General features: G+C 41.1%; 1 protein-coding gene across 2 annotated transcripts; it reads left to right on the top strand.

Moving 5' to 3' along the window:
* The first annotated feature begins 1720 nt into the window (after positions 1-1720).
* LOC120449114 (knirps-related protein) lies at positions 1721-25153 on the top strand. Of its 2 annotated transcripts, XM_039631424.2 has the most exons (4): positions 1721-2561; positions 4916-4988; positions 19957-20034; positions 22356-25153. In XM_039631424.2, the coding sequence occupies exons 2-4, from the start codon at positions 4962-4964 to the stop codon at positions 24189-24191; spliced, it is 1941 nt and encodes a 646-aa protein (XP_039487358.2). In that variant the 5' UTR covers positions 1721-2561; positions 4916-4961; the 3' UTR covers positions 24192-25153. The 2 variants fall into 2 exon arrangements, with proteins under 2 accessions (XP_039487358.2, XP_043861996.1); XM_044006061.1 differs by lacking the exons at positions 1721-2561; positions 4916-4988 and adding an exon at positions 6596-6700.
* Positions 25154-26812: the final 1659 nt, after the last annotated feature.

A 26812-nucleotide genomic window follows, 5' to 3' on the forward strand; every position in this document is an offset into this window, starting at 1 on the left:
AACTAGTGGAAGATGCAAAAAAAAAAGGAAAAGAAGCAGACCGTTAGGAAAACTCCATCACTCGAGTCTTACGTACTCCCCTCTCTTTCTGAGACACTTAGTCCCTCTCTTTCGCACTTTCAGTCGAGTTAGCGGGAAGTGGGCAATGTACGAGGGGCTTCTGTGGGGCTCGGGGGAGGTGGGCGGTGGGTAAAACTCCCCGATCGATAGACCACGCCCACCGGCAAGCCGCTAATACGATTTCGATGGATGCGTCTGTGTGAGTGATCGCTCTCATTGATCGCTCTCGTTTGCATGGGTAGCTCTCAGCCAGAGCCAGCTGCTCTGCATTGGTCAGCGAAACGAGAACATATATGCCGGGTATATAAACTCGCCCGATGCACGGGAGATGGCCATATAGTCCGGTCTCGTTTTCGCCCACGGCAAACGGGATCGGCTCGTTTATCTATAACACCCGACGACGACGGCAGCACGATCACGATTTGCGATGGTGTTGGTGGATCGCTCTCTCATGAGCACGCCGCTCTCTTTACCGGTTGTCTGTATGGGTATACTGGTTATAACGGTGCTCCGATTGTGTTAATCGAGCCAATCAAATGTGGTAACGAATTCCTCGAGTAGATATATTCACGAGTGTGTGTGCCCAGTGAGTGAAGCACTCAAAAGTCGCACAAAATGGTGAGAGATCGGGAAAAACGATCGAGTGCAATATTCAAAGTGAGCTACTTGAAAAGTAGTGTTTTATTTGGAAACACCAAAAATACATTATATTGAGTTTTATTTCATTTTTATAAGCTAATAAGGTATGATCTATTGTAACTAGATTAAAATACTATTTTTTGCAGTTTGCCAAGTACAATCGTAAGATATTTGACATTGGACACTAAATCACTAACAAAAATATTTTCTTTTACATAATTAATTATAATTATTCAATTATATTTTGGTAATAAGTCGAAGGGATTTTTAATATATGTATATATTAATAATTAATATAAGTAAAATAAACGCAAAAAACGAAGGTTATGTCAAAATCAAAGCTAATAACTTTTACTCTTAAACGAATTATATCTTTTCACAGTTACTCACATTTTTTAAATTAAAGTTTTAACCGAGATGTAAAATGTGCAACGAATTTATAATTGATTCATTAATTTCTTACCATATAAGAAAAGCATGCATGTTTTTTCTAGATTTTTATTGCCTTTCCTGTGGTTGTAGTTTACATTTGATGTAGTAATTATACGTGTTTAATATACCTTCATATGAATTTACTCAACTTTAGCTTGATCTGTGAATACGACTCAATAGCCTAAACGACTCTGATTCGAGTTAACATCACTCAAACAGCGGCTCACACAGACAGGCAATTTCGCTCAAAGTCGCTCAAATCTCAAGTCTCACTCTCTCTCTCGGTTTATCTCTCGGTTGGGGGTTGAGTGTTCGGGTGTATCACCGTTAGAGAGAATCGGAATTGTCTTCTTCCTCACACACACAATCGCACTCCAGCTGGGCTCGAGTTTGTCGCTTTTGCAGTCTTTTGTTTTTGTTTCGGTTTCTGTTACTGCTTCTTCGACCAGTTTGTAGTTTTTGTTTTTGTTTATAGTAGTATCATCTCCCCGGCCAGAGATATTGTTGTTGCTACTTCTCTGGTAGCCGAAGTCTCAGCTCAGTGTGCTACCGAGCGTTCGTCGGATGATATTGCAAAGCATCTGAGTCGCCGAGTCGCAGCGGTGTGAGCACTTTGCAGAACTGCTTAACATCAGTCTTTAGTGATAGCTCGCGCTTCTTGCTCGCACGCTCGATCGCACGTCGCCGTCGTCGTTGCGTCGTCTTCGTCTTACGTCCCAGGGGTTACGTTGTTTTGGCCGCCGCTAAAAATCAGCATATGCCAATTAAGATCAACAAATTACTCAGTTAAATAAAATAAATTATAAAAATACCACCAATATATGTAGTATCAACCGAAAAGTAGAGCTCAGTCTGTAATACGTCACTGCAAAAAGAGCTGAAAAGCGGCAAACGAAAGCGGAAATAACGAAATTTACGGCAAGTGCGCGTGCGCAGCCAGGAGTGCCCTCACACAAAGGTGTGGTCACTCTGTAAAAAATCGCATCAAAAGTACAGAAAGCGTAAAAACAGCACCAAATAAAGTCTCTAGCTAAATACAAAATCAACCATACAGCAAACCTACAGACTTTTTATTAAAATAAAAATTATACAAAATATGACCTTATTGTGATATACACCCTGCTAGAAACAAAAACACACATACTCAAACAGCCCAAAAGATATATATTAAACATGCTTCACGCTCGCCTAAAGTTCTAAAAGTCAAGTGCAATTTGAGCAAAAACAGCAACAACTCTATACGCTCAAGTGACGTTTTATTGGCGCAAGGTGAACAAAAAATAATAGCAAGCAAATACACGAAAATACACAAAACCTTAAACGGAAAGTTCACAATGTTAGGAGAAGCAAACCTTAAGTGCGCAACAAAATAGAAACACTAAGCAAATAAATCGGATTATCTTGATCGGCTGATCGGCCAGTAAAAGCAGGTAAGTTCAAAGGTTCACTGGGGGCCAAAAAAAAAAAACATCGAAGAAACGGAACGAACATTTAACTGCCTTTTTTGAGACACATCCATCTTGCGGACATAAAAATGGGGGTAGAGATGGGGCTTCGGAGTTGTAGATGGGGAACATGTGAATTTCATTAACGAATAGAATTCATAAAAAAAAATCGAGATGAAGATGGCGACGCCAGATAACGCTTGACAATCCGACTAACTGACGAACTGTCTACGACTGGCGGGGTTTGTATGATTTAATTATACAAACCATATACACACTCCCCTATATGACACTTATACGACAGCCCAGTAGGAGCTGAAGCCGCAGCTCTACAGTTTTGTGAGAAAGTTTTCTCTTGCCGATCTTTGTTGACCAGTGCACTTTTTAGTGTGGCCATAAAACATGGCTAGATCAACAACAACAAAAGCAAGGGCAGGGCAAATAAACTTTACGACTATATAACAGAATCAATGTAAGTCAAGTGCGAGCGAGATGGCCTGCACAGATGTAGTCGCCGCACATGTTTGCTTTATAATGCAAATAGCGTGTAAAGCTTTATTTGCCAGAATATTTGTTACAAAAATTCGAAAACGCAGGCAAGATCCATGGGAATGGCATTAGCTGCAGCACTGAAAAAAATTCTTATCCCTCGATAGTATGGAACTGGGGTTGTCTGATCTATTAAGGCTTTAGACCTTTATAATTATCCGTAAAGAATTATTTTGGTACAATTATTAAAAGAATTCTTGGAATATTAAAGCTGGCAATTTAAGCACATTTGGCTTGATGCTAATGCTTGAATAATAATTTATATAATATTAAATTGATCAAATGAGAAAAACAAAATTGTAGTATATAAACAAAGTAGCTACTTTTTGATTAGAAAAAAAAGTTAACGCATTTTCGGGAATTCAAAACATTTCTATTTATTGAACCATTCATCGGCCACTCCCACTAATTGTTCCTTTTTCTAAGTGCATTTCGGCCTGGCTCGCTTGCAGGCAAATGAAGAATCTAACTTGGATTGCTTTTGCATGTGACGCAAATATTGGCAGACCCCATATACTCGCACTTATGGCGAGTGCCTTGTAAGTTTGCTATGTTCTGCAAGTCGCAGAGTGCGCACTTATTCCAGTTAGCTGGGGCAATCTTCTTCACAGGTTGATTTGGCTGGCACCTTTCAAGATCGCAGCCCAAGACTCTTTCCTGGGACTGTTCCTGAGACCAACACTCAAAAAAAGCGTATGCACTTAATTCCCAATTTGATATTGAAACACCCCACTTAAGTCCAAGCAACTTAATAGAATTTATTGAAGCTTAGAATATTCTAAAGCTACCATGTATATTAATATAGCAGAAAATAAAAGAAGCTGTTAATATTCTGTGGTGCAGAAATAGAAACTTGAACCATCCCTACTAATATCTACGAGGTATGAAGATAGGTTCAGATAGTACCTTGAATTGTAACAACATTTTAAAAGTGTATCTTGGACGGTGACTGACAGAAGTTGGCTGGGAAATTAACACATCAAGGTCGTGTGCTGACTTGAGCAGTCCACATCCTTAAGGGGTCCGAGTCCCAGGCCGGAAAAGCCGAAGGAGAGCAAAAAGGGGAAAAAGGGGGCGCAATGTGTGAAAGTATTTAGTGCGGACGCGTTAACAGCGGCAGCAAAACAAGCATACAAAATATCAAATGCAAATGTGGCAAGCAGGCCGCAAGATTTCAAGACAAACGGCGAACAGCAAACACCTGTTGTCAGTTAACATGCCTCCTCGCTGCGAGGGGCGGGTGGTGGGGATCCGACCTGGCCAAGTCTTCTGCCCAGAAGTGGGTCTCCGTGCAGGGTGACTCACCGAGTCGTTCTGGGGGTTCTTGGGAGACCGTTGACGTGAGGCAGCTGATTGTCTTCGTCGTTCGTTTTTAGGTGCAGCTAAGCAGCAAAGATCCGCCAGCATTTGCATCGCGATTTATAATAACATTACTATGGTTATTATTATTATTAGCTGGCAGCCTAGTTAAATGTCAGAGTTGCAAACAGATTTGGAGCGATTCTTCAATATGCTTAGGGCAAAAGCTCCATTAAACAAGTGCAGATCAAGTATCAGGGATATTGGCTCTCCCTAAAAGCATTGGAGTAACCGGATCAAATAATAAGTAGTACCAATCAATTTATAAGTCATATAAAAAGAGTGAATTACTTCAACAGTTATAGGTTATCATTAAGTGTTTGTTATTAAGTGTGTGTCTAGTGTGACTGCAATTAACGAGGAATTCATCACAATCTTTATATTTGGCAAATACAAATATTTTAAAAACTATATTGTGGCTTTTCTTACAGTTCTTTCGGTTGAGCACCGCGAGCTGAGTGATTCACGATTATCATAATGATGAATCAGGATAATCCATATGCGGTAAGCAATCTGATATTATTATTTTAACATTCCCACCATCTTACAAATCGACTGACATACTCGAAGAACAAATATACAGAAAATATAATAATAATATACAGACATAATATTTTACGACCTAAATATTGAGCAGTCATAAAAAGTTTATGGCTTTAATAATTTTATAAGCGACAAGAGGGCAAGACCATTTGCGCGTTGAAAATCTGGCTTTATTGATAAGATATGTATGGTATGTTTGATATGGGCCCAAGAGCATCAGCAAATCAAAGCGCTTCCGCATTTTCGAATTTGGGCGCAAAATGAATTTATGAATTATGGGGTTTGGGGCTTGAGGGCATGCATAATTGCCCAACAACAATAAAGGCGACAGAAAGAGCGACGAAAATTGTGAGTAGCCTAAACCAGTTTACACAAACATCTCGCCAACGACGGCGAAAATATTTAAATGATGTCATAATTTTAATAGGAGAAAAAAATGATAATAATCATAATACAAATACGAACTACGTTAAGTATATCCAGCATACGCGATTCACCTGCTCGGGCTTTGTCTTTAGTCTCGGTTTGAAATTAATGCAGATCAATTAGTTAATGCTAAGCGAATTGCGTCGTCTCTCGTTCAATCCACATGCATAATTTAAGGCTTATTGTCTAGGAGGGCAGCTCGAAAAATATGGGATAAAGAGAGAAGGCGAAGAAAACACCTAAGTTGCTGCTAACATGGCACTAAATGTCAATATTTGAATATTAAATTTTATTTAAGTGCGTTTTTTATGATTTTAAGCTGATTTTCGTTTAGTCGATCAGTCGAATGCCGGCACCGCAGAAGGCTGGCTAAGCCAAAGCCAGTCGAAAAACATTCAAGAGCCGAGTTGGAGATCTCACAGCTCAAAGAGGCGGTCCCGTCGTAGTGTTAATTAGTTGAAATGTGAGACGATAAACTAAATGTTTGATTAAAATGAAGGCAACAACAGCGTCTCGAATTGGGCCACTTTTGAAAATGATGTCTTCGAGCGGCAAGTTGGTAGCGTTAGCTAATAAATTTATGAATATGTAACGAGCTGGGAACTGGTAAGGAATTCCACTGGATTAAACTTCAGTAGATCTAAAAATATTCTCTTGGTCAAAATTTGTGTCTTAGTGGCTTTAAATGTCTGTCTTTAAGAAAAATGGAGTGAATATTAGAAAACCATACAAATAAATTTAAGCCCATGTATTTATAATAAGCAAAAACTAAAAAATAAGCGAATGCTATAAAATCTGCTTTTTGAATAGCCATAATTATTTATGCATATGAGAAACCAATGAAAATAAACTAAAATATTTAATACACCTCAAATAACGACGGATCAAGTTACTATAGACCATATGGATAACATCTTAAGCAGCTTTGAGTAATTAATTTCGAATTTTATTAGAACAATTTAGATTGTTGGATTTTTGTAGTTTACCTACCAAGCCATAACTTCCACTTACGATTTAACATATTAGTTTCATTAGTCTCCAAGCATGCAACACCCGTAAAAGGTCCGCTAAAATGTTCTGCTACGAACTTTAACGTTCTTGCAACATCTCCATTTCTCCACGACCTTCGATACATTCCCGCCTCCAAAATCCCGTTGATGACACGATGCTGCGGAAAAAGAAAACTAATTTCGAACTGGGAAACAGTGGAAGGCGGTCCGGGCGAAAATGCAATACAATGTTATGATGTATGTGAGAGAAGCTCACATGACTCTCGGTGCCCATCCTCCATCCTCCATCCTCCATCCTCGATTTTCCATCTGCAGCTTGAGTTTTGGGGCACACGCATCTGGGGGCTTTGGCAAATCTTTTCTATTTGCATTGGCAGCAGATGAAGAGGCTCTTGCCACCGCTGCTTCTTCGCCCGCTGACCATTTTGGTCATAAACATTTGCGTAATGGATTTTTTTCATATTTTCGTGTGTGTCGTTCTCCTTTGCGGCTGCCATTGGGCAAACACACAAAGTAAATTAATTACGAGCCATGCCAAAGTGCATATTTTCACGTTGGAAAATTCTTTCAACGCTGAAGCGCAGAAGCCGGCAGCAAAATTAGTTATAAATGCCTAAAACTAAATAAGAAAAACAGAAGCAGCAGGCAAATTAGCAGAGGCCCAAAAACTTACACACACCGAAATGTAATTACTGCACTTACCCGGACGCTAGTGGCTTTGGCTTTGTTGCAAGTTTTGTGGTTGGAAAAGCAACCAGCTAAGCGGCAACAAGAAGCAGAGGAGCAGAATACAAGCTCAGTGGCTTCATGTGTAGGCCATTTTTCACATGCGTAGCCAGTTTGGAAGCGAAAAACCAAAGTGAGCACGGTTTGAGGACGATGAGATGAGAAGCTGTAAAAGTTGTCCGGCGTCGGCATCTCCTTCTCCTACTTGTTTTACCGCCGCATCCACTCCTGTCGCGGTTGTTTTCGTTTTTTTTTCTTTTTGTAGTGTGTATGTACATGTTGCGGTTGATAACTCAATTAGAATGTTAAATTTATGTTCGCAACAAGAAATTAACTTGCAATTAGAAAATGCCTGACTTGCAGCACAAAACGTAACGAAACGAAAGACTTAGGACACGAACTTGGCAGGCAGGAGTCGATGGGTTACCAGGGGAATTGGCAATACTCTTACGAGCCAACGGGTTGTTAAGACAAGTGAGCGATTATCACTGGCCCTATGTTATGGGAAAAAAGTAACATTATTCGACATCTATATAGTATATAAGAAATTACTAATACGCCTTTTAAAAAATTGTTTAATTATAGAAATACAATTAGAGAATTTATTAAATTTTTTTCCTTTTGTTTATTGTTAAATTAAGTGTTTTTTTAATTTGTTGATTTAGACAAGTATTAAGTATAAATATTAAGTTCTCTAGCCTCAGTATATATACCAGCCCCAAAAGGAATAGAAGCAATTTGCAGGCAAAACTAAAGCCAGACACATAGACTCGTATAATTGCCAATGCCAGTTTTAGGGCATCATAAGGGGGGCGGGAAGCGACTAGACTCAGACTTTAGACAAGTCTGTTGCCACGGTTTTTGGCCGAAAACTAATGATGATGATCCACTGCACGCATTTGCACTATTTATAATTCGTGAGCAGACGACGAGGAGGAGGCGGAGGATTGAGTGCCAAAAGATCAATGATCAATCCTGGGCTTGATGACTCTACTAGACATGCAGTGAGGAGCCTTAGAATCGGAATGAGTTGCCTGGCAGACAACTTCATTTGTTTGCAGATACATTTCACTGGCTTTGGAACAGATGTCTTCATGTGGTGGAACCTTTTGGCACAACTTTGATTTGGTGGGCCGTGCATGTGTAATCAGCTTTCGGAGCGATTTTCTCCCGCAGCCGCCGCTCGATGATTAATGAGCGAAATTAGCCAGTCCGAAGCCCCAAAGCCATGTGAGGGAACATTGCAGCACATTGCGATTTGCTGGATGGCTGAAAAGTTCTGCAAAGTTCGTTAGGCTCTTGCCAAATGACTAAGGCAGCGAACTTGAACGAACTACACACAATTACAACGCTCTTAAAATGAACTTCCTCCCGAAAAGCGAAAAGAAAAAATCAAAGAGGGTAAAAAACGCGAGAGAACCGAAATTGATGCTGACTTTGGCTTCCACCATATGCATCATGTCATTATATCCGCTAACACAGCCAACTGGATAACCTTGACAAAAATCATACAGCTGAATGCATTAGTAGTCCAAAAGCAGCAAAAAAAAAAAAAAAAACAGCAAGTAGAAGCAGCAACGGCAGAAACTAAAGACTTGCAAATACGGCCGGTACCAAACAAAACGCTATTAAACTTCTATTATTTAAGTACTACATTGTGCACTGATACTGAAAGCGAAAACGAAGAAGATCGTCGGTCAGCCGACGATAATGAGACCCCAAAGACTCCGAGTTTCCGAGACTCTACGTAGCTAACAGAGCAGAAATCCCAAAGCGACCGAGTACTGTTTGCAAAATTATGCAATATTATGTAATTATACAGACAATCAACAAGTGGAAGGGCCGACTAGCCAGCAACTATGTTCCACAAGGTAAACCAAAGGGGTTGTCTACTTTAATTGCTCACTCCACGCCGATCGCTCAGAAGGCTAAAGAGTGCCTGAAAATGTGAAAAGATGTGAAAATGATTGGGGAGCATTATTTTCAAATTAGCGCGTGGCTTAGAGATAAAGTTGGGGCAGGGTTGCCTTCCCATTTTCCGCCCGCCTGCCGCCACAAGACTCACAACCAATTGCAAGTGCTTTATGCCTCGTGGATTCCCAAGGAAATTAAAAAGTAAGTGCGCCACTGAAATGCTCTTTTTCTGAACAGAAGAGTAGAAAACTGAATGCCGCATGGCAATAGAATATCTTACGCTTAACTTTCCTTATTTCTGCTCTTTCTTTTATTTCACATGACAATTACTTTATATGGGAAACCTATAGGAACTTTACATCCATCCAATTTCAAAGAGTATTTCTCTATCGACCCTTGCGTATTGGACTTCTTTCCCGTTTTGCTTTTGCTTTCATTTTCAAGTTCAACACGCTGCCTCCGCACAGAAACTGTTCCAACTGTCTGCCCCGCCACTTTATTACGCTGATAAGTTGGCGCCTAATAACGATAGTGGATCGCGGGGTTTCTGGGGCAGAGGAGGCTGGCTACAATGCGGTGCGGGGCCCTTTCCCCAAAGAAGCGTAACAAAATTGTTATAATTTTCGGTTTGTAATCCGTAATAAAAAATAATGGCAGAAGCAGAGGTTTTTTCAGCCGCTTTGGTTTATCTTTCATTTGACTTAAGGTCAAGGTTGTGCATCGTTTATTGGAGTCAAGTTGGCGTGGTTAAGCGAGCGAGCGCACCGCATAATGAGCTGCCAAATTGTTAGAATTGTTTTCGAGTCAAGGCATTACACATTAAGCCAAGACCCAATCATTAAATTAACAGACACCCCCGCACCGCACCGCACCGCCTTCGCCCCCGCCAACGACCTCTGCACGATTGTGAGCAAAACAAAAACTAAACAATTTAGCTCGGCAAATTGAATTAAATTTATATAAATTGCATATACTATTGGCGATAGATACACATATATCGGAGATCATTGCATGCCCGCATGTCCGCTTATATTAGATCCGAGCTTGAATCTCCGGACTCAGCTTTAGTTTCGATTTCAGTGGCGCAGCGAACAAATTGTTCGAATGCCCATTGTTGTATTAGCTGTTTATTTTTAAAGCGCACTCGGCTACTAATAACAAGTGGCTTTGTTATTGTTATTTCTATACCTTTTTACACACACGTGACGGAGATTCCCCTCTTATCTGCGGAATTAGCGGGGGAGCTGGCATTGAGACGAGATTGGGCAGAAGTCGAAAAGTAAATATCAACAATGCCATTCCATTGACCATTTTTTGCACAAATCCCTGGCTCTTCTGTTATTTTTGATTCCCACCAGTCAACGCAAACCGCAAGTTAATTCACTTTTAATTCATCATCATTTTGATAGTTTTATGGAAAGTGAAACCCAAATTTTTTAATGGGCTTGTCTCTGGGAATATCTTGTTTTAACTGAAAGCGAAATTTAATCTCGTTTTCGGGTAAATCTTGGACGTAGATACGTAAAGATATTTAGAGCTGTATTACATGCGCTTAGTGTGTCTTATTTATATTTTTTATAACCAAAAATCGAGTGACTTAAGCAACGAACATGAATTTTATTATAAGTAGTCAGTAATTATATAAATTTTAGCTCTTCAACTGATAAAACGATATTTTTGACCAATGATATCTATGTAATTAATAAATCTCAATAAATCTATGTAATTATAAGGGTAAGTGACAAATAAGCAACTAACCTAAAACCAAGCTTCTTTTCATAATATTTCTTCCAACACTTCCTAAATTTTTCGTCCGGCGATGACACACAAAACAAAAGACTCAAACCACAAACCTTTTTCATAAATCACCCAACTAATTTTTCTACCAAACACTTTTCAACTTGGCTAACTTTTTGGTGAAATGGTTCCCATAGTGCACTTCTGGTCCCAACCCAAGCCAAAAAAAAACCGAAAAAAACAGTCAACCGCATAGCACAGGCACAAATTGCTCGTTTCGCAAAAACACAACAGCAGCAGCTACAAAAATAGCAACAACAAGCAGCGGAGGCCACAACAAGTACAAGCTTTTCACCGTACACTGCTCTTATTTAATTGACTTTTGACTCCCCCAAAATCCACGGATACAACCTCTTTGGAGTGGGGAAAATCAAAAAGGGTAAAAAAACCCACTGAGTCAAAGCTAACTCAGATAACAAGGAGACAACAAACAAATAAATCGCATACAAAGAAATAGAAGCTTGAACCAACAAAAAAGCGGAGAAAAACAAATAAACAAACAAAAACGGCGGGGAAAAAATAAAAGAAAGAATTGTTGGCTGTGCAAGTGCAAATAAAACGAAAGAAAAAAAGAAAAAGGCCGAGACTTGCGGACACATTTACTTATCTCGCCTCTTTTCAACAAGAAACGGTGGCAACTCTGGCACAACACAGCAACACAACACATGCAAAATTGCCCGGTGGGTTGCCAAGGCAGGCGAATCGAACCGAAAACTCACAAAACATCTGAATGCTGCACTGAAAGATGTGCACTGTGATGCTCGAAATCGTCGTGTAAGATTTTATAACTTGAGCTCTGAATAAAGTAAGGAATAAGAATAACACATATTTCTTGATAATTATGTTGTAAAATAAGATCGCGTACTAGATTCTGCACGTAGGAAAGAGATGCTTATTTAATGGGATCAACAAATTTCTCCCAGTGCCGCCTTCGACCAACTTCAACTCACTTCTGCCCCTTCCTGCGCCTTCGCCTTTTGCCGGCTTCTAATGATCCAATTCCCACGAGCCGCGACGCCGATGACACTGGCTGCAAGGTAAAGGAGCAGCAAGCAGCTGGTGCAGACAACCAACCACGACGACAAAGAGGAGCTTCCAATGCAAAAGCCAGAGAGCAGGAAAAAATAAGAAATAGAAGGTGGAGGTTTGCCTCTTGGCTCTTCGCCTGTTTAAACAACTTTCAAAGTTAATAGTCTGCCCGGCGTCGAGACGCTTTGGCCAAAAAGCCAACCACACCATGGCTACATACCAAAACCAGCCCGAAGCCGAAGCCGAAGCCAAAGCTGAAGCTGAGCCACCAAACCAGCAGGAGTCTGGGGCCTCTTCCATGAATCATTTTTCTTGGAGGCAAAGAAAGCGGATGCCTGCCACCGCCTAAAAATCACCTCCACCCGCTGCAATTGCTGCTTGGTGGGCTGGTGTAAATGTTTTGCAAGTTGGCTGTTATAATTTTGTTCAGCTTTTATGGCCCCACCACACACAGGCCAAGATGAAGAGATGGCTAAAAGGATGGCAGTGGGTATACGGAGAAGGCTTCCCGACGTCAGATCTGGCGTATACGTAATGTAAAAATGTCCACTAATTAAATTGGAATTTGATTTTGAGGATTTGTTGGCTCCTGCAGCGGTAAAAAGCGTGGGAAGAATTTTAGACAAAAAACATGATGACTCGATTTCAAGGGGAGAGTCTGCCAGTGATTGCATATAAAACCGTAACAAAAATTAGATGTGATTCGGAATTAAGTAGCCTAATAAAATATTTTGAAGAAAGCCCATCAATTTGCATTGACCGTAAAAATAAACAATTTAACTAATATACAACTTTAAAATCCTATAAAATCCAAACATTCTATTTTTCTATGAATTAGAAACTATCTTATATCCCAACAAAATAAATTGCTCGTGTCTAACCTAACTTGACAGTTCAAGGCTACAGCTAGCTGACAATTTTAAGACAACCAAGTCAGCAATCTATCCGTCTATCCGTCCAACCATTCATCCGTTCATCCATTCATGGTGCAATCCATTCATTTTGTCGCATCCTCTATTTGTCGAAATTGTCTGCTTGCCATGCTGAGCATAAGATTTATTTCCAAAGTTTTATCTGGAGTTCTGTTTTTCGTGAGCGCCAATGTTTGATTCGCATACATCACGTCGAGTCATTGGCATCTGGTGCAGTTCCAATGCTCATTGGATCGAACTGGCAGCTTTTTATGCCAAATCATGGATTGTAAAAATCGCAAAAAGCAACTTAAAATGCAATTTTCCAAGCGCTCACTAATTTGTTAGCCAACTTTTGTGGCCTTTGTGGGATTTGGTTGGCTGTGATTAATTTCGTTAGGCATTTCACCTGCGGCTGCGGCTGTCAGCTGCCCCGAACGATATGAATACACTCGGAGAAAAATCCCAAGCTAATACACGTTTCTAGGAGCAAGCGCAACACACATATATGGCTAATATATGTATGGTGCCAATTCAGTAAAGACGCGCACGCCGAAATGTCAAGTCAAACACTTGTAAGCTACAATTGGCACAAGTTTGTTAGTTCGACGTTGCCCCGCTTTTGCCTGAGCTAACATTTAAAATTGTATCAAATGCCACAGCGATCAGTGAACGTGTGGCTGGCAGCCAACAACTAGGCAACAGCAACTGCCACAACAGCAACAACAGCTACCACAACAACACCAAAGGCAACAATATCGGGGAACTGCAGCAACATTGAGCATTGCATTTGAGTCTCGGAAACAGAAGAAAACCTCGCACATTTTGCACGCATTTGCATAACAAGAAAACTGACTAAGAGATGCCAGAACGAAACGGGAATGGTGAATACTCTAACAAGTAACGTTACTACTATAAAGCTACTTAAAATTGAACTAATGAACAACTTACATTGTTCATTAAAATATAACTTAATCGAAATAAAATGCGTGCTTTCTATTGAAAATGTAAGAAAGTTAATTATTTAAATACATGAATACCAAAAAATGTATAAGAAAACAATTCTTTGAATACATCTGCAAAGGCAGCACTCTTTCACTACTCATGAACTGTGAGAATTTCTTTACCAATACACCAAAATTGCCGGGCAAATCTCAGGAAAATGTGTGCCCCTTTCCAAGCCCACTTCTCCCACTTGACGTTTTCCTGTCAATTTTCGCTGCATAATTTGTACTATATTTGTCGGAAGATTTCAAATTTTAAACGGAAATTGCACAAACACTTGGCACACGGGCGCTGAAAGCCGCTCTCGTCGGTCACAGAGAAAGAGTAAACAGGGACGCCCGGAGAATACAATTTAAATTTCACATGAGCTCATAAAAATAGTTACAAATTAATTATAATGACAAACAGAGACGAGACCGAGACCAGAAGCGAGGGAGGGGCAGGGGGCAGGGAGCAGGCGGTTGAGCATTATAAATCCAAACGTTTCCTGCTTGACAGCTTGAAGAGCTTCAGAGCTTCACAGATTCAGAGATTCAGAGATTCAGAGCTGCAACAGAAACAGAAACAGACAGCAGCGATGATGCTTCAAGTTGCAAACTCTGCTAAGCACTTTTCATCATCGCCATAATCATCATCAGCGCCATGATCATCGTGGCTCATAATTATAGTGTTTGGCTTTTGCTTTTATGTAGCTTAAGACAGCAACCACGACGGCGACAACGACAACAATTAGCTAAGTACGAAAATCAAAACGAAAGACTTAGGCAACGAACTCGACCGGCCAAGCGGACGATAAATGATGATGGATTGACTTTCGAGGGGTTTAGAGATCCGAAAAAAACGAAGAAAGTAATGAAAATCAAGGGGAGTTACTGCGTTAAAAGCCAGTGAGAAATGGTGAAACGAAATAAGGGCGTTTTCATTGGCCATTCAGTAATTGTCAAACAAAGCATAAATCAATCATCAAATCCAATTCGGCTACGGATGTAATTGAAAGAATACTTAGGAAGAATAATTTGTTGTATTCCGTGAGTCGGTTTTTATTGGCATATCCAATATAAAAACATGCCAATGATGTGAAACAAATTTCTAATAAAATTCGGTAACTGTGGAAGACAGATTATAACACTTACCAAGTAATTCTTTTAAGAATGCATCTAATCAAATCTCAAACGAACATATGCGATGCAAAATAAACTGACTGGCCAAACTATAACAACTGCGAATAATTTCCGCTCACAAAAGACAAACGAGGAAACTCGCTGAATGATTCCCTATGATTGATCACTCCCCTGAGGGGCTTTGAAGGGCTGGCCCCCTGAAAATGTGTGTAAAATTTGTTGTGCGTTATTTTTTTGACAAATTGCCTAAGCATAGAGGCCGCGTGACTAAGCAAAGAGGAGTGCTGGGTTGGGAAAAGCGAAAGAAATGCGCGTGTGCAGCTGATTCTCCACCGCCTGAAGTATTTTTAATGCGGCAGAAAAAAGGAGAGGAAAGAAATGAAAGCCAGAAACATGCGATACATCCATTTTGACAAATTCCGCTCCTCTTCTACAGATCGACCGGGGAATAACGAGTTTGCATTGCCAACATGACTCATCCGATTGGCTGGGGTGGAATAGAAGCTGCGACTAGAGCAATCTTCTACAACCTTTGCAGCTGGCTTCAGCTTAGAACTTGGACCAGTTGTAAAGGGGAAGGTATAAGCGATTTAGATTAATGCGAATAAAAGTCATTGTGTAAAGCTCTGGGGGAGTGAATGCATTTTATCTATAGGTATTTAATTAAATTGAGTATGAAACGGCTGCAATTAAATCAAGGTTAGACACAAACTTAATGTTAAATGGCATGCGCTTCTTAAAATATCTGGAAAGAACGCCTTGTGTAAATTGCATCATGAACTAGCCATAAGTTTACTTCCGCTTGCCTTAGGTACTTTTATGTCATACTTGCATAAAGCAAACTTCTCAACCTAAAGGCATAACACTAATTACAAACGCCCATTTAATATCGAGCTGACATGAGGTGTTCTTTTAATACCTCCTAATGAGTGGTAATACTGAGATCTATAAAATTGTAGTTTAGTGCTTTTGAAATCAGAATATTAATTGAATAGCCAGCTGCACTCGGTATTTTCCCACTACTGCCCAAGTCCAGTATAGGTGCAGTCTAGAGCTAATCGCATTTGTTTATACACTTTTATCTGCTCATCACCGACAGCAAGCGAAACCAACACAAACGACCGTCTTCAGTGTCGACGAGTCATGAATGTTTATAACGTAAAATCTACAGCAGCAGAAAAGCGAAAAGGCGAACAAAAAATTCAAAACTAGAACAATTTGCCGCAGCTCACAGCGAACAAAGCGTGGCAATTGCTTTGTGCATGATTTCATTTTAATTAAATTATGTTTTTGCCTCTAGCCTGCGCTTTTTTATAATTGCATGCGAACCATGTTGGGGGATGTTGGCTGCGATGAGGGGGAGGGGATCCAATCTGCGCACTGGATGTGCAAATTTGAGGTTTAGCATTAGTACATGACAGCCAAGGTCAGGCAATTATCATATTTTTTGCTAGCCAGCCAAAAAGAAGCGAGGGAAGCAAAAACTGAAAATAAGCTGAAACTAAAACCGAGCTTGGACTTGGTCTTAATGGCACTTAGCTCTTAACAGCTTCAGGCGAGGCAAGCCGAGCTCAAAACTGGAGTAAACGTGCCTTAAATGAATTTTAATAATTTTATTTAATTTTTTTACGTGGCCGCGTCTTTTATTTGCCAAGCTTAATAAGCCATATAACAAAGCATCTTATTATTGTATACGTAAATTCAGCTTTTTTTCATTGCATCATCGGGGCATGAAAAATTATAAATTCTACTTGCTATTTTTGCTGCGCGTTAAGGTTAACAACCAAACAACATCAAACAACAAACAGAACAGCAACAGCATCAGCAATCGCCATAATTAATCACACACAAAATCAACAGCATCCACTATTATATTATTGTGGATGATGACTGGTGGAGTTTTTGCAGGTATTCATATATATTTATTCACTGGCGTCTATTTGTCTTGGATCAACTTGTTGCACTTCTGGCTAACTGGGGAACTTTTATTTTCGGAAAATATACCAACTAATTAAAATAAATTGGCATTGTGTAGTCGAAAAAGCTCATCAATATTCGCAGGCCATCAATAATCTGAGCACAGACGCAAATATTTTGTAGTCGCTTAAAAAACAAATTGCTTCAGAAAGAAAAAAGTTATTTATAATATGTGTATTTAATTAAAATCTTGCAGATGATGTGGTCTTTTTGCTGGCCCATTTGTCGCTCTCGTATTTAATTTATAACACTTTCACTTAATAGCCAGGCTAATTGTGAGTTTAAATGTATTTTTCGGGGCAGCTCGGGCTTACGCAAATTATGCAATACAATACAAAAGTCTTATTTTTGTTGTGAGCAATCATTAAACAGATAAAACAGGTCTGTGTCAAGAGGATCGATTAAGAGCTTAGACTATGAAATTTATGGAGTCCTTAAACTACTAATTGAATTATTTATTAGCAAATCTGCCAAGACAATTATGTATTTTTCCAAATAAAGCTTGAAATTGTATAGTTGTACACCTAATGCGGAAGCTCTTGCCAATTTAATGGCAATACAAATTAAATAAATAAAAGAGCTGCTGGTTTTTTATAAACAGAAAAAGAAATATAAACAATAAAATAGAAAAACCTATCAATCTCGCCTCAAAATCTGTAAAATATTGCGCTGGGTCTCTTTCAGTGCCAAATAAGAATAAACTCATTTCTCAAGAAACCAACCATGCCTTAATTTCAAATGTGACGGCTTAAATCGCTAAGAAATATACGTAGTCGGCCATCATTTCACTACCTTAATGCAGAGACTTGGAAAGAATATGTCGCTTGTCTGTTGTAAAATAAATGTTTATTGCTTTTTAATATTGCACATTGTCTGCATAAATTTCACGGCGAGGCTCATCTGCAACGTGTTCTGTGCCCTCTCTCTCTATCTGCCCGTTTCTGACCGGCTGGACTGTGATTTAAAATCAAACTAAATCTGCTGCCAATCCGCAGGTTGTTGAAACTTGAAACTCATAATTTTTAATTTATTTTATGTGATTTTTATTTGTCGATTAATCCCAGGCAGGCTGGCGGGCAGCAAGCACCAGACCCGAAGACGCTTTATGAAACCTAAACGTAGGAAATTTATTTCCAATCCAAGTCGAGGGGCCCCGAACCCGAACCCAAACCCAAAGTCGGGCCAAAACTCACCTCCAACTCAACACATAACACGAAATCAGATTAGCATGTTTTACAGTCAAACAAGGCACCTACAATACCAACAACCACTTGGAAATAAGGAACCCAGACCTGAACGAACTAAGCCAATTGGCATGGCATTCTTATAAGACTCCCCCACCACTCGGGGATTTGCTTATTGGACGCTCGCTTCCAGGGGAAGGCGAATGAAAAAGTGAATGTGTTGAGTGCTTTCTCCTACTTTGTAATGTGCCAAATTGTTTGTGGCCCGCAAGAATTATGGCCGAGAATCGCCCGTGGGCCAATTGGTGTTATAAAACATAACAAAGGCCTTCGGAAAAGGTGGAAAGCACTTGGCTCGAGGATGAGCCTGATTCAGACTGCGGCTGGACCATTGGCTACCAGTTGGGCAGCTTATTTTCGGTTAGTTTTGATATATTCGAAACCATTTCAATTGCACTGCGCTTAAGGCAGTACTTTCAGTACTTCAGTACAAGTGAAAAGAAATTTCAGTCTGGAGCCAAAATGGTTGGGTGAGCAAGAAATGAACAGAAGTAACCATGAACATGAACTACAAATAGGAAATGCGTTAACCCAATTCGAATGTCAGTTTTATTCTTATTAGGCCTACGTCTTATTCTTTTTCACCGATTGGAAACGTATTTACGAATTCCAGGAAATAATGCTGCGGTGGAAATTTAGCTGGTTAAAATAGTAAAAGTTTAGTAAGGATTACAATTTTTGGGACTTCCCACGATCACTTGGTCGTGAACTCCAATTTCCACCTCTTTGCGTGCGCACTTGTCATCAAAGCTCTTGCTCCAGTTCCAACTACAAGTGGCAATAAGAAAACGCAATTCAAACCGATCCAGCCCAATTTTCAACCAGACTGAAGAAAACCAGAGGGAGCCCGAAGAGCCAACTCCTGGCCAGGCACACAAACAACAATTGATGGCAAATTGTTGATAAACATTTCGCTCGCAATAAATAAACAAATATTCCCTCAACTACAAGTTGCGCCTATTTGCGAGGGGAGGATTGGGAATTGGCAAAGGTACAGAGTTTGCCATATAAATGCAAATGCAGCTTGTTTGCTCAAAGAGTGTGTGTGCTCTGGGGCAATTTTTCATTTGATTCCATCTTCATATTTTATTATGGGCCCCAGAAGAGCCGCTTAGCCATTTGCACGGGAAAAAAAACTTAGGTAGGTTGGATAATGACTAAATATTAGTAAATATATCAGGCATATTATATTGAATACAACAATAAGCCATATAGTTAAATTTGGCATACTTTAATAAAATGAAACAGCTAATATGTTTTATTCTCGGCCCCATTTTAATATTGACAACATTTAGAAAATGCCCCAAGGGTTCCTTCTTCAGTGCATGGGGTTCATGGTCGGGTCTGGTTGGCCATTTGTTGGGGGCTTCTTTGGGCCCGTTTCCCGTTTCCATTTGTCGTCGTTCGTTTCTCGCTTTGCGTTTTAGGCCGTGCTCTTCTTCTTTCGCTGATACCAATTCCGCGATATGACAAACTATGTTTGCATTTTAATTTTTAATGCGTGTGAATTTTGCTGGCGGCTGGTCTTGCAATTCTCTTTGGGGGAATCGAAAGGAGATGGAGAGCTCCAGATGCTCGTGTCATGATTTGCTGTTGCTTTTAATTGAAATTTTATGAATTTATTGCCTCAGTCTCGCTGGGCTGCTGGTGGTGGGTGGGGAAGGGGTTGCCCAGTGGGTTGGAAGTTGGAGGTTGGAGACCTACCTCCCCCCCAAAAAACTATGTACCATTCCCATTCTCATGTTTTGTTCTACTCGTTGCCATTGCAGATGAATCAGACGTGCAAGGTGTGTGGAGAGCCGGCGGCAGGATTCCATTTCGGAGCCTTCACATGCGAGGGCTGCAAGGTGAGTTCGATGTTCGAATTAATTTGAATTTGATTTGGCTTGAGTGCAACGATGTTATCTAGCTAGCCTAGGACATTACAGCTATTTGTTGATCACTGCTAGGTTACATTAGCTTAAGTTCCTGTCAACACAAGTAATTATAATAATATCAATGTACAAATATTTTAATAATATTGTTTTCTATCGTAACACGTTTTAAATCAATTATCGTCAACAAATGTTTTAGAAATCAGGACCAAAAAAATTGAGCAGATGCTTTTGTACATTTTATTATTTCTGCATTTTCTAACCAAGTAATCCGTTTGTATTGCGGCCACAAAGTTTCCATGGCAAAAACACTTTTGAACAAGCATTCCTCTGCGGCCCAAAGTCTTTCATATCAATCGATTCAATCGATTTCAATAAATCGAATTCGCCGCCTTCGTGATGCAAACGCTAAGCAGAAAAAGTTATGAGGCCATTCTCCTCGAGAAACTGGAATGTGGAGCCGAGTTCATCATAAAGGAGAGGGGAGGGGTAGGGGGAGTGGGAGCAACAAATGGATGCCCCAGGCTAAGGTCAAAGTTAAACAAAGCGCCCCACACATAATTGATTTAAATACGAATACTCCTTTAATGGTGGGATGATCATTTTTTGTTCGTTCCGATTCGTTTCTTCGCCGACTCGATTTGAGTTCAGTCGAGGGATTTGCTTTTGTTATTTATTTATTTAGTTTTGTTGTGATGTTTCGTCGTACCTTTTTCTGTTGCCCACGCCAAGGAGAAAAGGTCAACTAACGTACAATTTGTGGGTCAACGTTATTTGATTTGTGCTTGGGCCTCGTTCGCAATGGCGTGGGCCTCGCTTGGCTAATTTAACGCCCACAAGAAGTACAAAAAAAAGTATAGAAAAAAAAACAAAGTTAAAGACCCAAGAAAAAACAAACAAACAAAAGTGAATCTGCTTTGATGCACAAAATTGCTTGTAAATAGTCGTCCGTCCGTCTGCTTCTTGAAACGAAACTGAAAACGGCAAAACTATGGACTGAAAACTGAAGACTGAAGACTCAAGACTGAAGACTGAAGACTCAAGACGAGGAGGTACGGGCCTGAAATCCTCCGTTTCCATTTCCATTTCCGACCCAGTAATCTTGATGCCCAATTAACCTTAAAAGTGGATTTTCGCATTGTTTCTGTTTCTGTTTCTGCTTCTTTTTCTGTTTGATTTTTTTCGTTTTTGTTTCTGTCTCGGTTCAATTTTGCGCTTCGTCGTCAGCATCTCAGCACCGGTGTTTCTTCCATTCAAGAGCTCCACCTACGATCAGAAAACGACAGTAACCAACTTGAATACTGACAAGCAGACGGAGAGTAAGTCAGATGCACTGCAAAAATTCAGCTGCATATGCATATGTAAATAAAATGAAATATTTGCACTAACTCAAGGGACTTTTATTAATTTCCAAAAAATAATATTCATAGGAATGCCAAAAAAGTCTATATTTGAATTGAGTATTATAGATTTATATATTACTTATGTTTAGCTGTGATGCTAAGCAAGTCCCTGTGTCGCGATTTAGATGCAAGTTTCTTTGAGTGTATCCATTCAGTCAGTCATTTAGGTAGTCTGTCCCTTTTGGTTGATTGCAAAGTCAGGCGGGCGGGCAGGCCGTGAAGCGTTGGTGATTTACTGCCAACATTGCAACTTGGCATAAGTGTTGCACAGCCATAACCTTTGCAACATGCAGCAGCAGCAGCAACATGTTGCCTGTTGTCCGTCCGGCTTTTTGTTTCTTCTCAGCTTTTTGGCTCTCAGGTTTTCATGGCTCCTCCGCATTGAATTAAATTGTTTGTTTGCTTTGTTGCAATTGATTGTGGTTGTGTGGTGCCCCAGCCAACGGTTAATGGCGGAGGTGTAGGTGGTTGCCGCTTGTGCATGTCGATTTGCCTTATTTCTTCTTTTTCAGCCGCTTTTCGGGCAGAGCGTTTAATAAGGTCTGGGTCTCAGCAGACCCACCAGCCGATGAATCATCAGAAAAATGTATAATGAGATATTATTGCCGGGCATCGAAAGCGTTTTATTGAATGACATCATTGAATGCCATGAAAGAAGTTGCTGAAGAAGCCCTGCTTTTTTGAAGATGGAGTAAGGAGATAATTGGAGTGGGTACAAAAAATAGAGACAGATAATATTTTAAGATAATATTGTTAACCTAAAAGTAGCATACAATTCTTGTACAGTATCCCAGCTAATATACATACATATGCTACAACCCTTACAATAGGCTTTAATTGCCAGTATATATATTATATTTAATATTTTCGTTCTTCTACTTCGCATTACAGTCCTTCTTCGGCCGATCGTACAACAATCTGTCGTCGATATCCGACTGCAAGAACAACGGCGAGTGCATCATCAACAAGAAAAACCGCACCGCCTGCAAGGCGTGCCGCCTGAAGAAGTGCCTCATGGTGGGCATGTCGAAGAGTGGCTCCCGATATGGTCGTCGCTCCAACTGGTTCAAGATCCACTGTCTGCTGCAGGAGCAGCAGCAACAGGCGGTGGCTGCGATGGCGGCGCACCACAATAGCCAGCAGGCGGGTGGCGGAAGTGCCGGTGGATCGGGCGGTGTTCAGGGAATGCCCAACGGGGTCAAGGGCATGTCCGGAGTGCCCCCACCGGCGGCTGCGGCAGCAGCTCTGGGTATGCTCGGGCATCCTGGTGGTTATCCGGGTCTATATGCCGTTGCCAATGCTGGCGGCTCGTCACGGAGCAAGGAGGAGCTAATGATGCTCGGATTGGATGGCAGCGTGGAGTACGGCTCTCATAAACATCCGGTGGTGGCATCACCCTCGGTAAGTTCCCCGGATTCCCATAACTCCGATAGCTCCGTGGAGGTGAGCTCGGTGCGGGGCAACCCACTTCTGCACTTGGGTGGAAAATCCAATTCTGGAGGATCCTCAAGTGGTGCCGATGGCAGTCATTCGGGTGGTGGAGCAGGAGGAGGAGGAGTGGCGCCCGGCAGACCACCACAGATGCGCAAGGACATGTCGCCATTCCTGCCGCTACCTTTTCCGGGCCTAGCATCTATGCCCGTGATGCCACCACCAGCGTTCCTGCCTCCCTCGCACCTACTCTTTCCCGGCTACCACCCCGCCCTGTACTCGCACCACCAGGGTTTGCTGAAACCCACGCCAGAGCAGCAGCAAGCGGCGGTGGCTGCGGCAGCCGTGCAGCATCTCTTCAACTCCAGTGGTGCAGGGCAGCGTTTCGCACCAGGGACTTCCCCATTTGCCAACCACCAGCAGCACCACAAGGAAGAGGATCAGTCAGCACCACCCAGAAGTCCAAGTAGCCACGCGAACAACAACCACCTGCTAACGAATGGTGGTTCCGCCGATGAGCTCACCAAGCGCTTCTATTTGGACGCTGTGCTCAAGTCGCAGCAACAAAGTCCACCGCCGACCACAAAACTACCGCCGCACTCCAAACAGGATTACTCAATTTCGGCTCTGGTCACACCGAATTCGGAAAGTGGTAGGGAGAGAGTGAAGAGTCGGCAAAACGAAGAGGACGACGAGGCGAGAGTGGATGGAATTATTGATGGCGCCGAGCACGACGACGAGGAGGAGGATCTGGTGGTCTCCATGACGCCACCCCACTCACCCGCTCAACAAGCGGAGGGAACGGGAACCCCAGTCGGCGAGCATCCAAGTCCCAGTCCCGGTCAAGATAATCCCATTGATCTGAGCATGAAGACCACTGGCAGTTCCCTGAGCAGCGAGAGTAGTAGCCCCGAAATCGAACCAGAAACCGAGATCTCCAGCGATTTAGAGAAAAACGATACGGATGACGAGGATGAGGATCTGAAGGTAACGCCTGAAGAGGAGATATCAGTTCGAGAAACGGAGGAGCATGAGCCGAAGGAGGAGAACACCTCCACAGAGACAGCAAAGACCAGCATTGAAAAGACCCACAATAACAACAACAGTATCAGCAACAACAATAACAATAATAATAATAATAATAGCATCCTAAGCGACAGCGAGGCCAGTGAAACGATCAAAAGGAAATTGGACGAACTCATAGAAGTCAGCAGTGAGAATGGAAAGCGTCTGAGGCTGGAAGCCCCCGTCAAAGTGGCCACCTCGAATGCCTTGGATCTAACCACTAAGGTCTGAAAACAGCTAAAAAACAAAAATAAGAAAAAATAAGAAAAATAAGAATGCAAAATGACAGTTATCAGCTACTGAAGATCGATCGAGGCAATAGAAAATTAGCCCCCCGCTAAGACACCACCAAATAAATACAAAATATAGAAAACAATAAACGCATGCGAGCTATATAAATATATGTTTTGGGGCAGAAAAGTTTGACTCTGATTAACAAGCGCTAAATACGAGTTCGTGCCGTTTTGGTTAGATGTTATCACATCGTTTAAAACAACTAACCAAATTGCCAAAATATGCAAAAGTCGAGCGGCCCCCGCCGACAAGGTATTTGCATATTGGGACCGAAAAGTATAACACAAATACTATGCTTTCATAATTTATACAGTGAATTATAAACAAATTTTTCGGTTACCCACAAAGCGGCAAGAATACAAGTTTAGACGCCCAAAAATACATAAATGAAAAGCTAAACAAATGGTAAGAGAAAAGAAACTGTAGCGAAATATGCAAAAAAGGCAGCTTATCTGTATCGCGAATGCATAATATCGTAGTGGAATTTGTAATCTATAGGTTTCGTTTTCTTCTAAGCTATGAACCATATATAAAGTATAAAGTATAAAGTATAAAGTTATATGACTAGCTATTACTTAGACGTTTCCAATCCCCCCAAGAGTATTTGTTAGTTTAAAAAACAATCATTGTTCTATAGAATAAGCAACGCTGGTAGACAAATTTTACTCGTTTTGAGGTTCGCCCGAGTTATTAGTCACAATTAGCAAATTTTAAAAGTACGACAATCCATGGATGTAAATGTAAAGCAAATCGCACCAAGTTGTATAGCAAATAGCATAAATTATTAATCTTAATGTTGCATAAGTATTTTTCTTTTTCGTGTGATTTGGTATGCAAATCAGGCAAAATGATGGTCGAGAAAATTATTATTGATGTCACCACAAATAAATACAAATAAATATCTAGATGAACAAGAGTTTCTTTTATTGATTGGGCTTGGTTTTCGGTCTCAAAAGCAGCGACACGACGTTCCACGATCTACGAGATCGGCGGAGAAAGCTGATTTCTCAGACTCCTGCGGCGCTGCTTTGCCCGATGGCAATCAATAAAAAGTAGTCAGTAGTATTTGCTGGATAAATGTGTCGCATAAAATGTATCTTCTCGTGGCGTCGGACGGAGCGGCTTAATTAGAAATTATCCCAGCGCCGAAGAAGCCGGCTCTTAACCTCCTTAACCTCTTTCACACAAACTGCGATATTCCCACCATTGCGCAAAAAGAACTGCAAGCAATGTGCATACCAGCAGCCAATCAATCCCAAATCTATTTCAATCAATCTTTGCGTAATTGTAAATACTTTCAGCACAGCTCCTCTTTCCTTCCCGATCGTTCGCAAAAACTCTGGCAGACATTCGGCTGACGAACGGACGGACAGAAAAACGGACGGACAGACAGACGGGCAAAGTCGACAGCAAATGGCGCGAAAATTATAGCAAAATGCTAGACTTTGGGACCTGGATTCGTTTCTATTTATTTCACACTTGAATTGATGCACAGCACCAGATTGACATTTTGCAAATGCTCACGGCACCGGAGGAGGCAATTGCCAATTGGCAAAATCACAGCACAGAAGCTGTGCGCGATTCGAGCGACAAAACGCTCGAGCTGCCTGCCTTCTGGGCCCTGGGCTCATGAATGAGGCAGAGCTGCAGTCGACCACTGAGAGAAAAAAGGGGCCATAACATGGCATAACTGAAAGATATTTCGATTTGCACACCTATTTGTATTTGTAACTATTTTATAACACACTAAAATTACGGAAAATCGAATGTTACACTTTTTAAATAAAAAATAAAAACTTTAATGCAAACCTTTAGATTTCTTCACCATGTTCTTCTAAATGCGATGGAGTCCAGTTTTATATCAAAGTATTTCTAATTATTATAAGGCTTTTTCCTTCAAAGGAAACAGCCACGAAGGTGAAATATTTTAGATACAATTTCAGCTCAGTGAAACTGATCGAAAATCAAAGAAACCAAATGTACAAAGCTGAATTACTTTTACCATTGCCCTATTACAACTACCATTGCCCCATTTGCTCCCCACTTTTCCCAGTGTAATCCCCAAGGCAGGCTTGGTCGTCGTCTTCGTCGTTGACTTTGTTGTGGATTGACGCTCACAGCTTGACGAGTTGACGGGTTAGAGATCGCTAGCTCCGACTGTGATTTTTGGGCAGAGGGTTTTCGTTGGGCCAAGGGGGGATCCAGGGTAGTGGAAGGGGGAGGGGGAGGTGGTGGCGGAGGGAAAGCGGGCTAAGTAAGGTAGTACATCCCAATGCCTCCTCGCATTGTCAGCAGTGAATTGTAGTGCAAATAAATTTCAATTGCGAGACACATTCTCCCACTGACATTGTTTGACACTTCTTCGGCTGCACAATTTGCATGTCGAAGGCGAGAAAAGCAGAGGGGCGAGTGGCGCGAAACCCAGCAGATCTTTAAGTTTATTGTTTGATCTTTAAAGATTGGCCAACACCCAGCAGCGACCGCTTCATGTTTTCCTTTTTTTTTGCTAACAAGCTCAACATACAGTCGTATCCAGACGCTAAAGACGAGGAGACCCA

The sequence above is a fragment of the Drosophila santomea genome, chromosome 3L, assembly GCF_016746245.2.
Source record: "Drosophila santomea strain STO CAGO 1482 chromosome 3L, Prin_Dsan_1.1, whole genome shotgun sequence".
NCBI lineage: Eukaryota > Metazoa > Arthropoda > Insecta > Diptera > Drosophilidae > Drosophila > Drosophila santomea.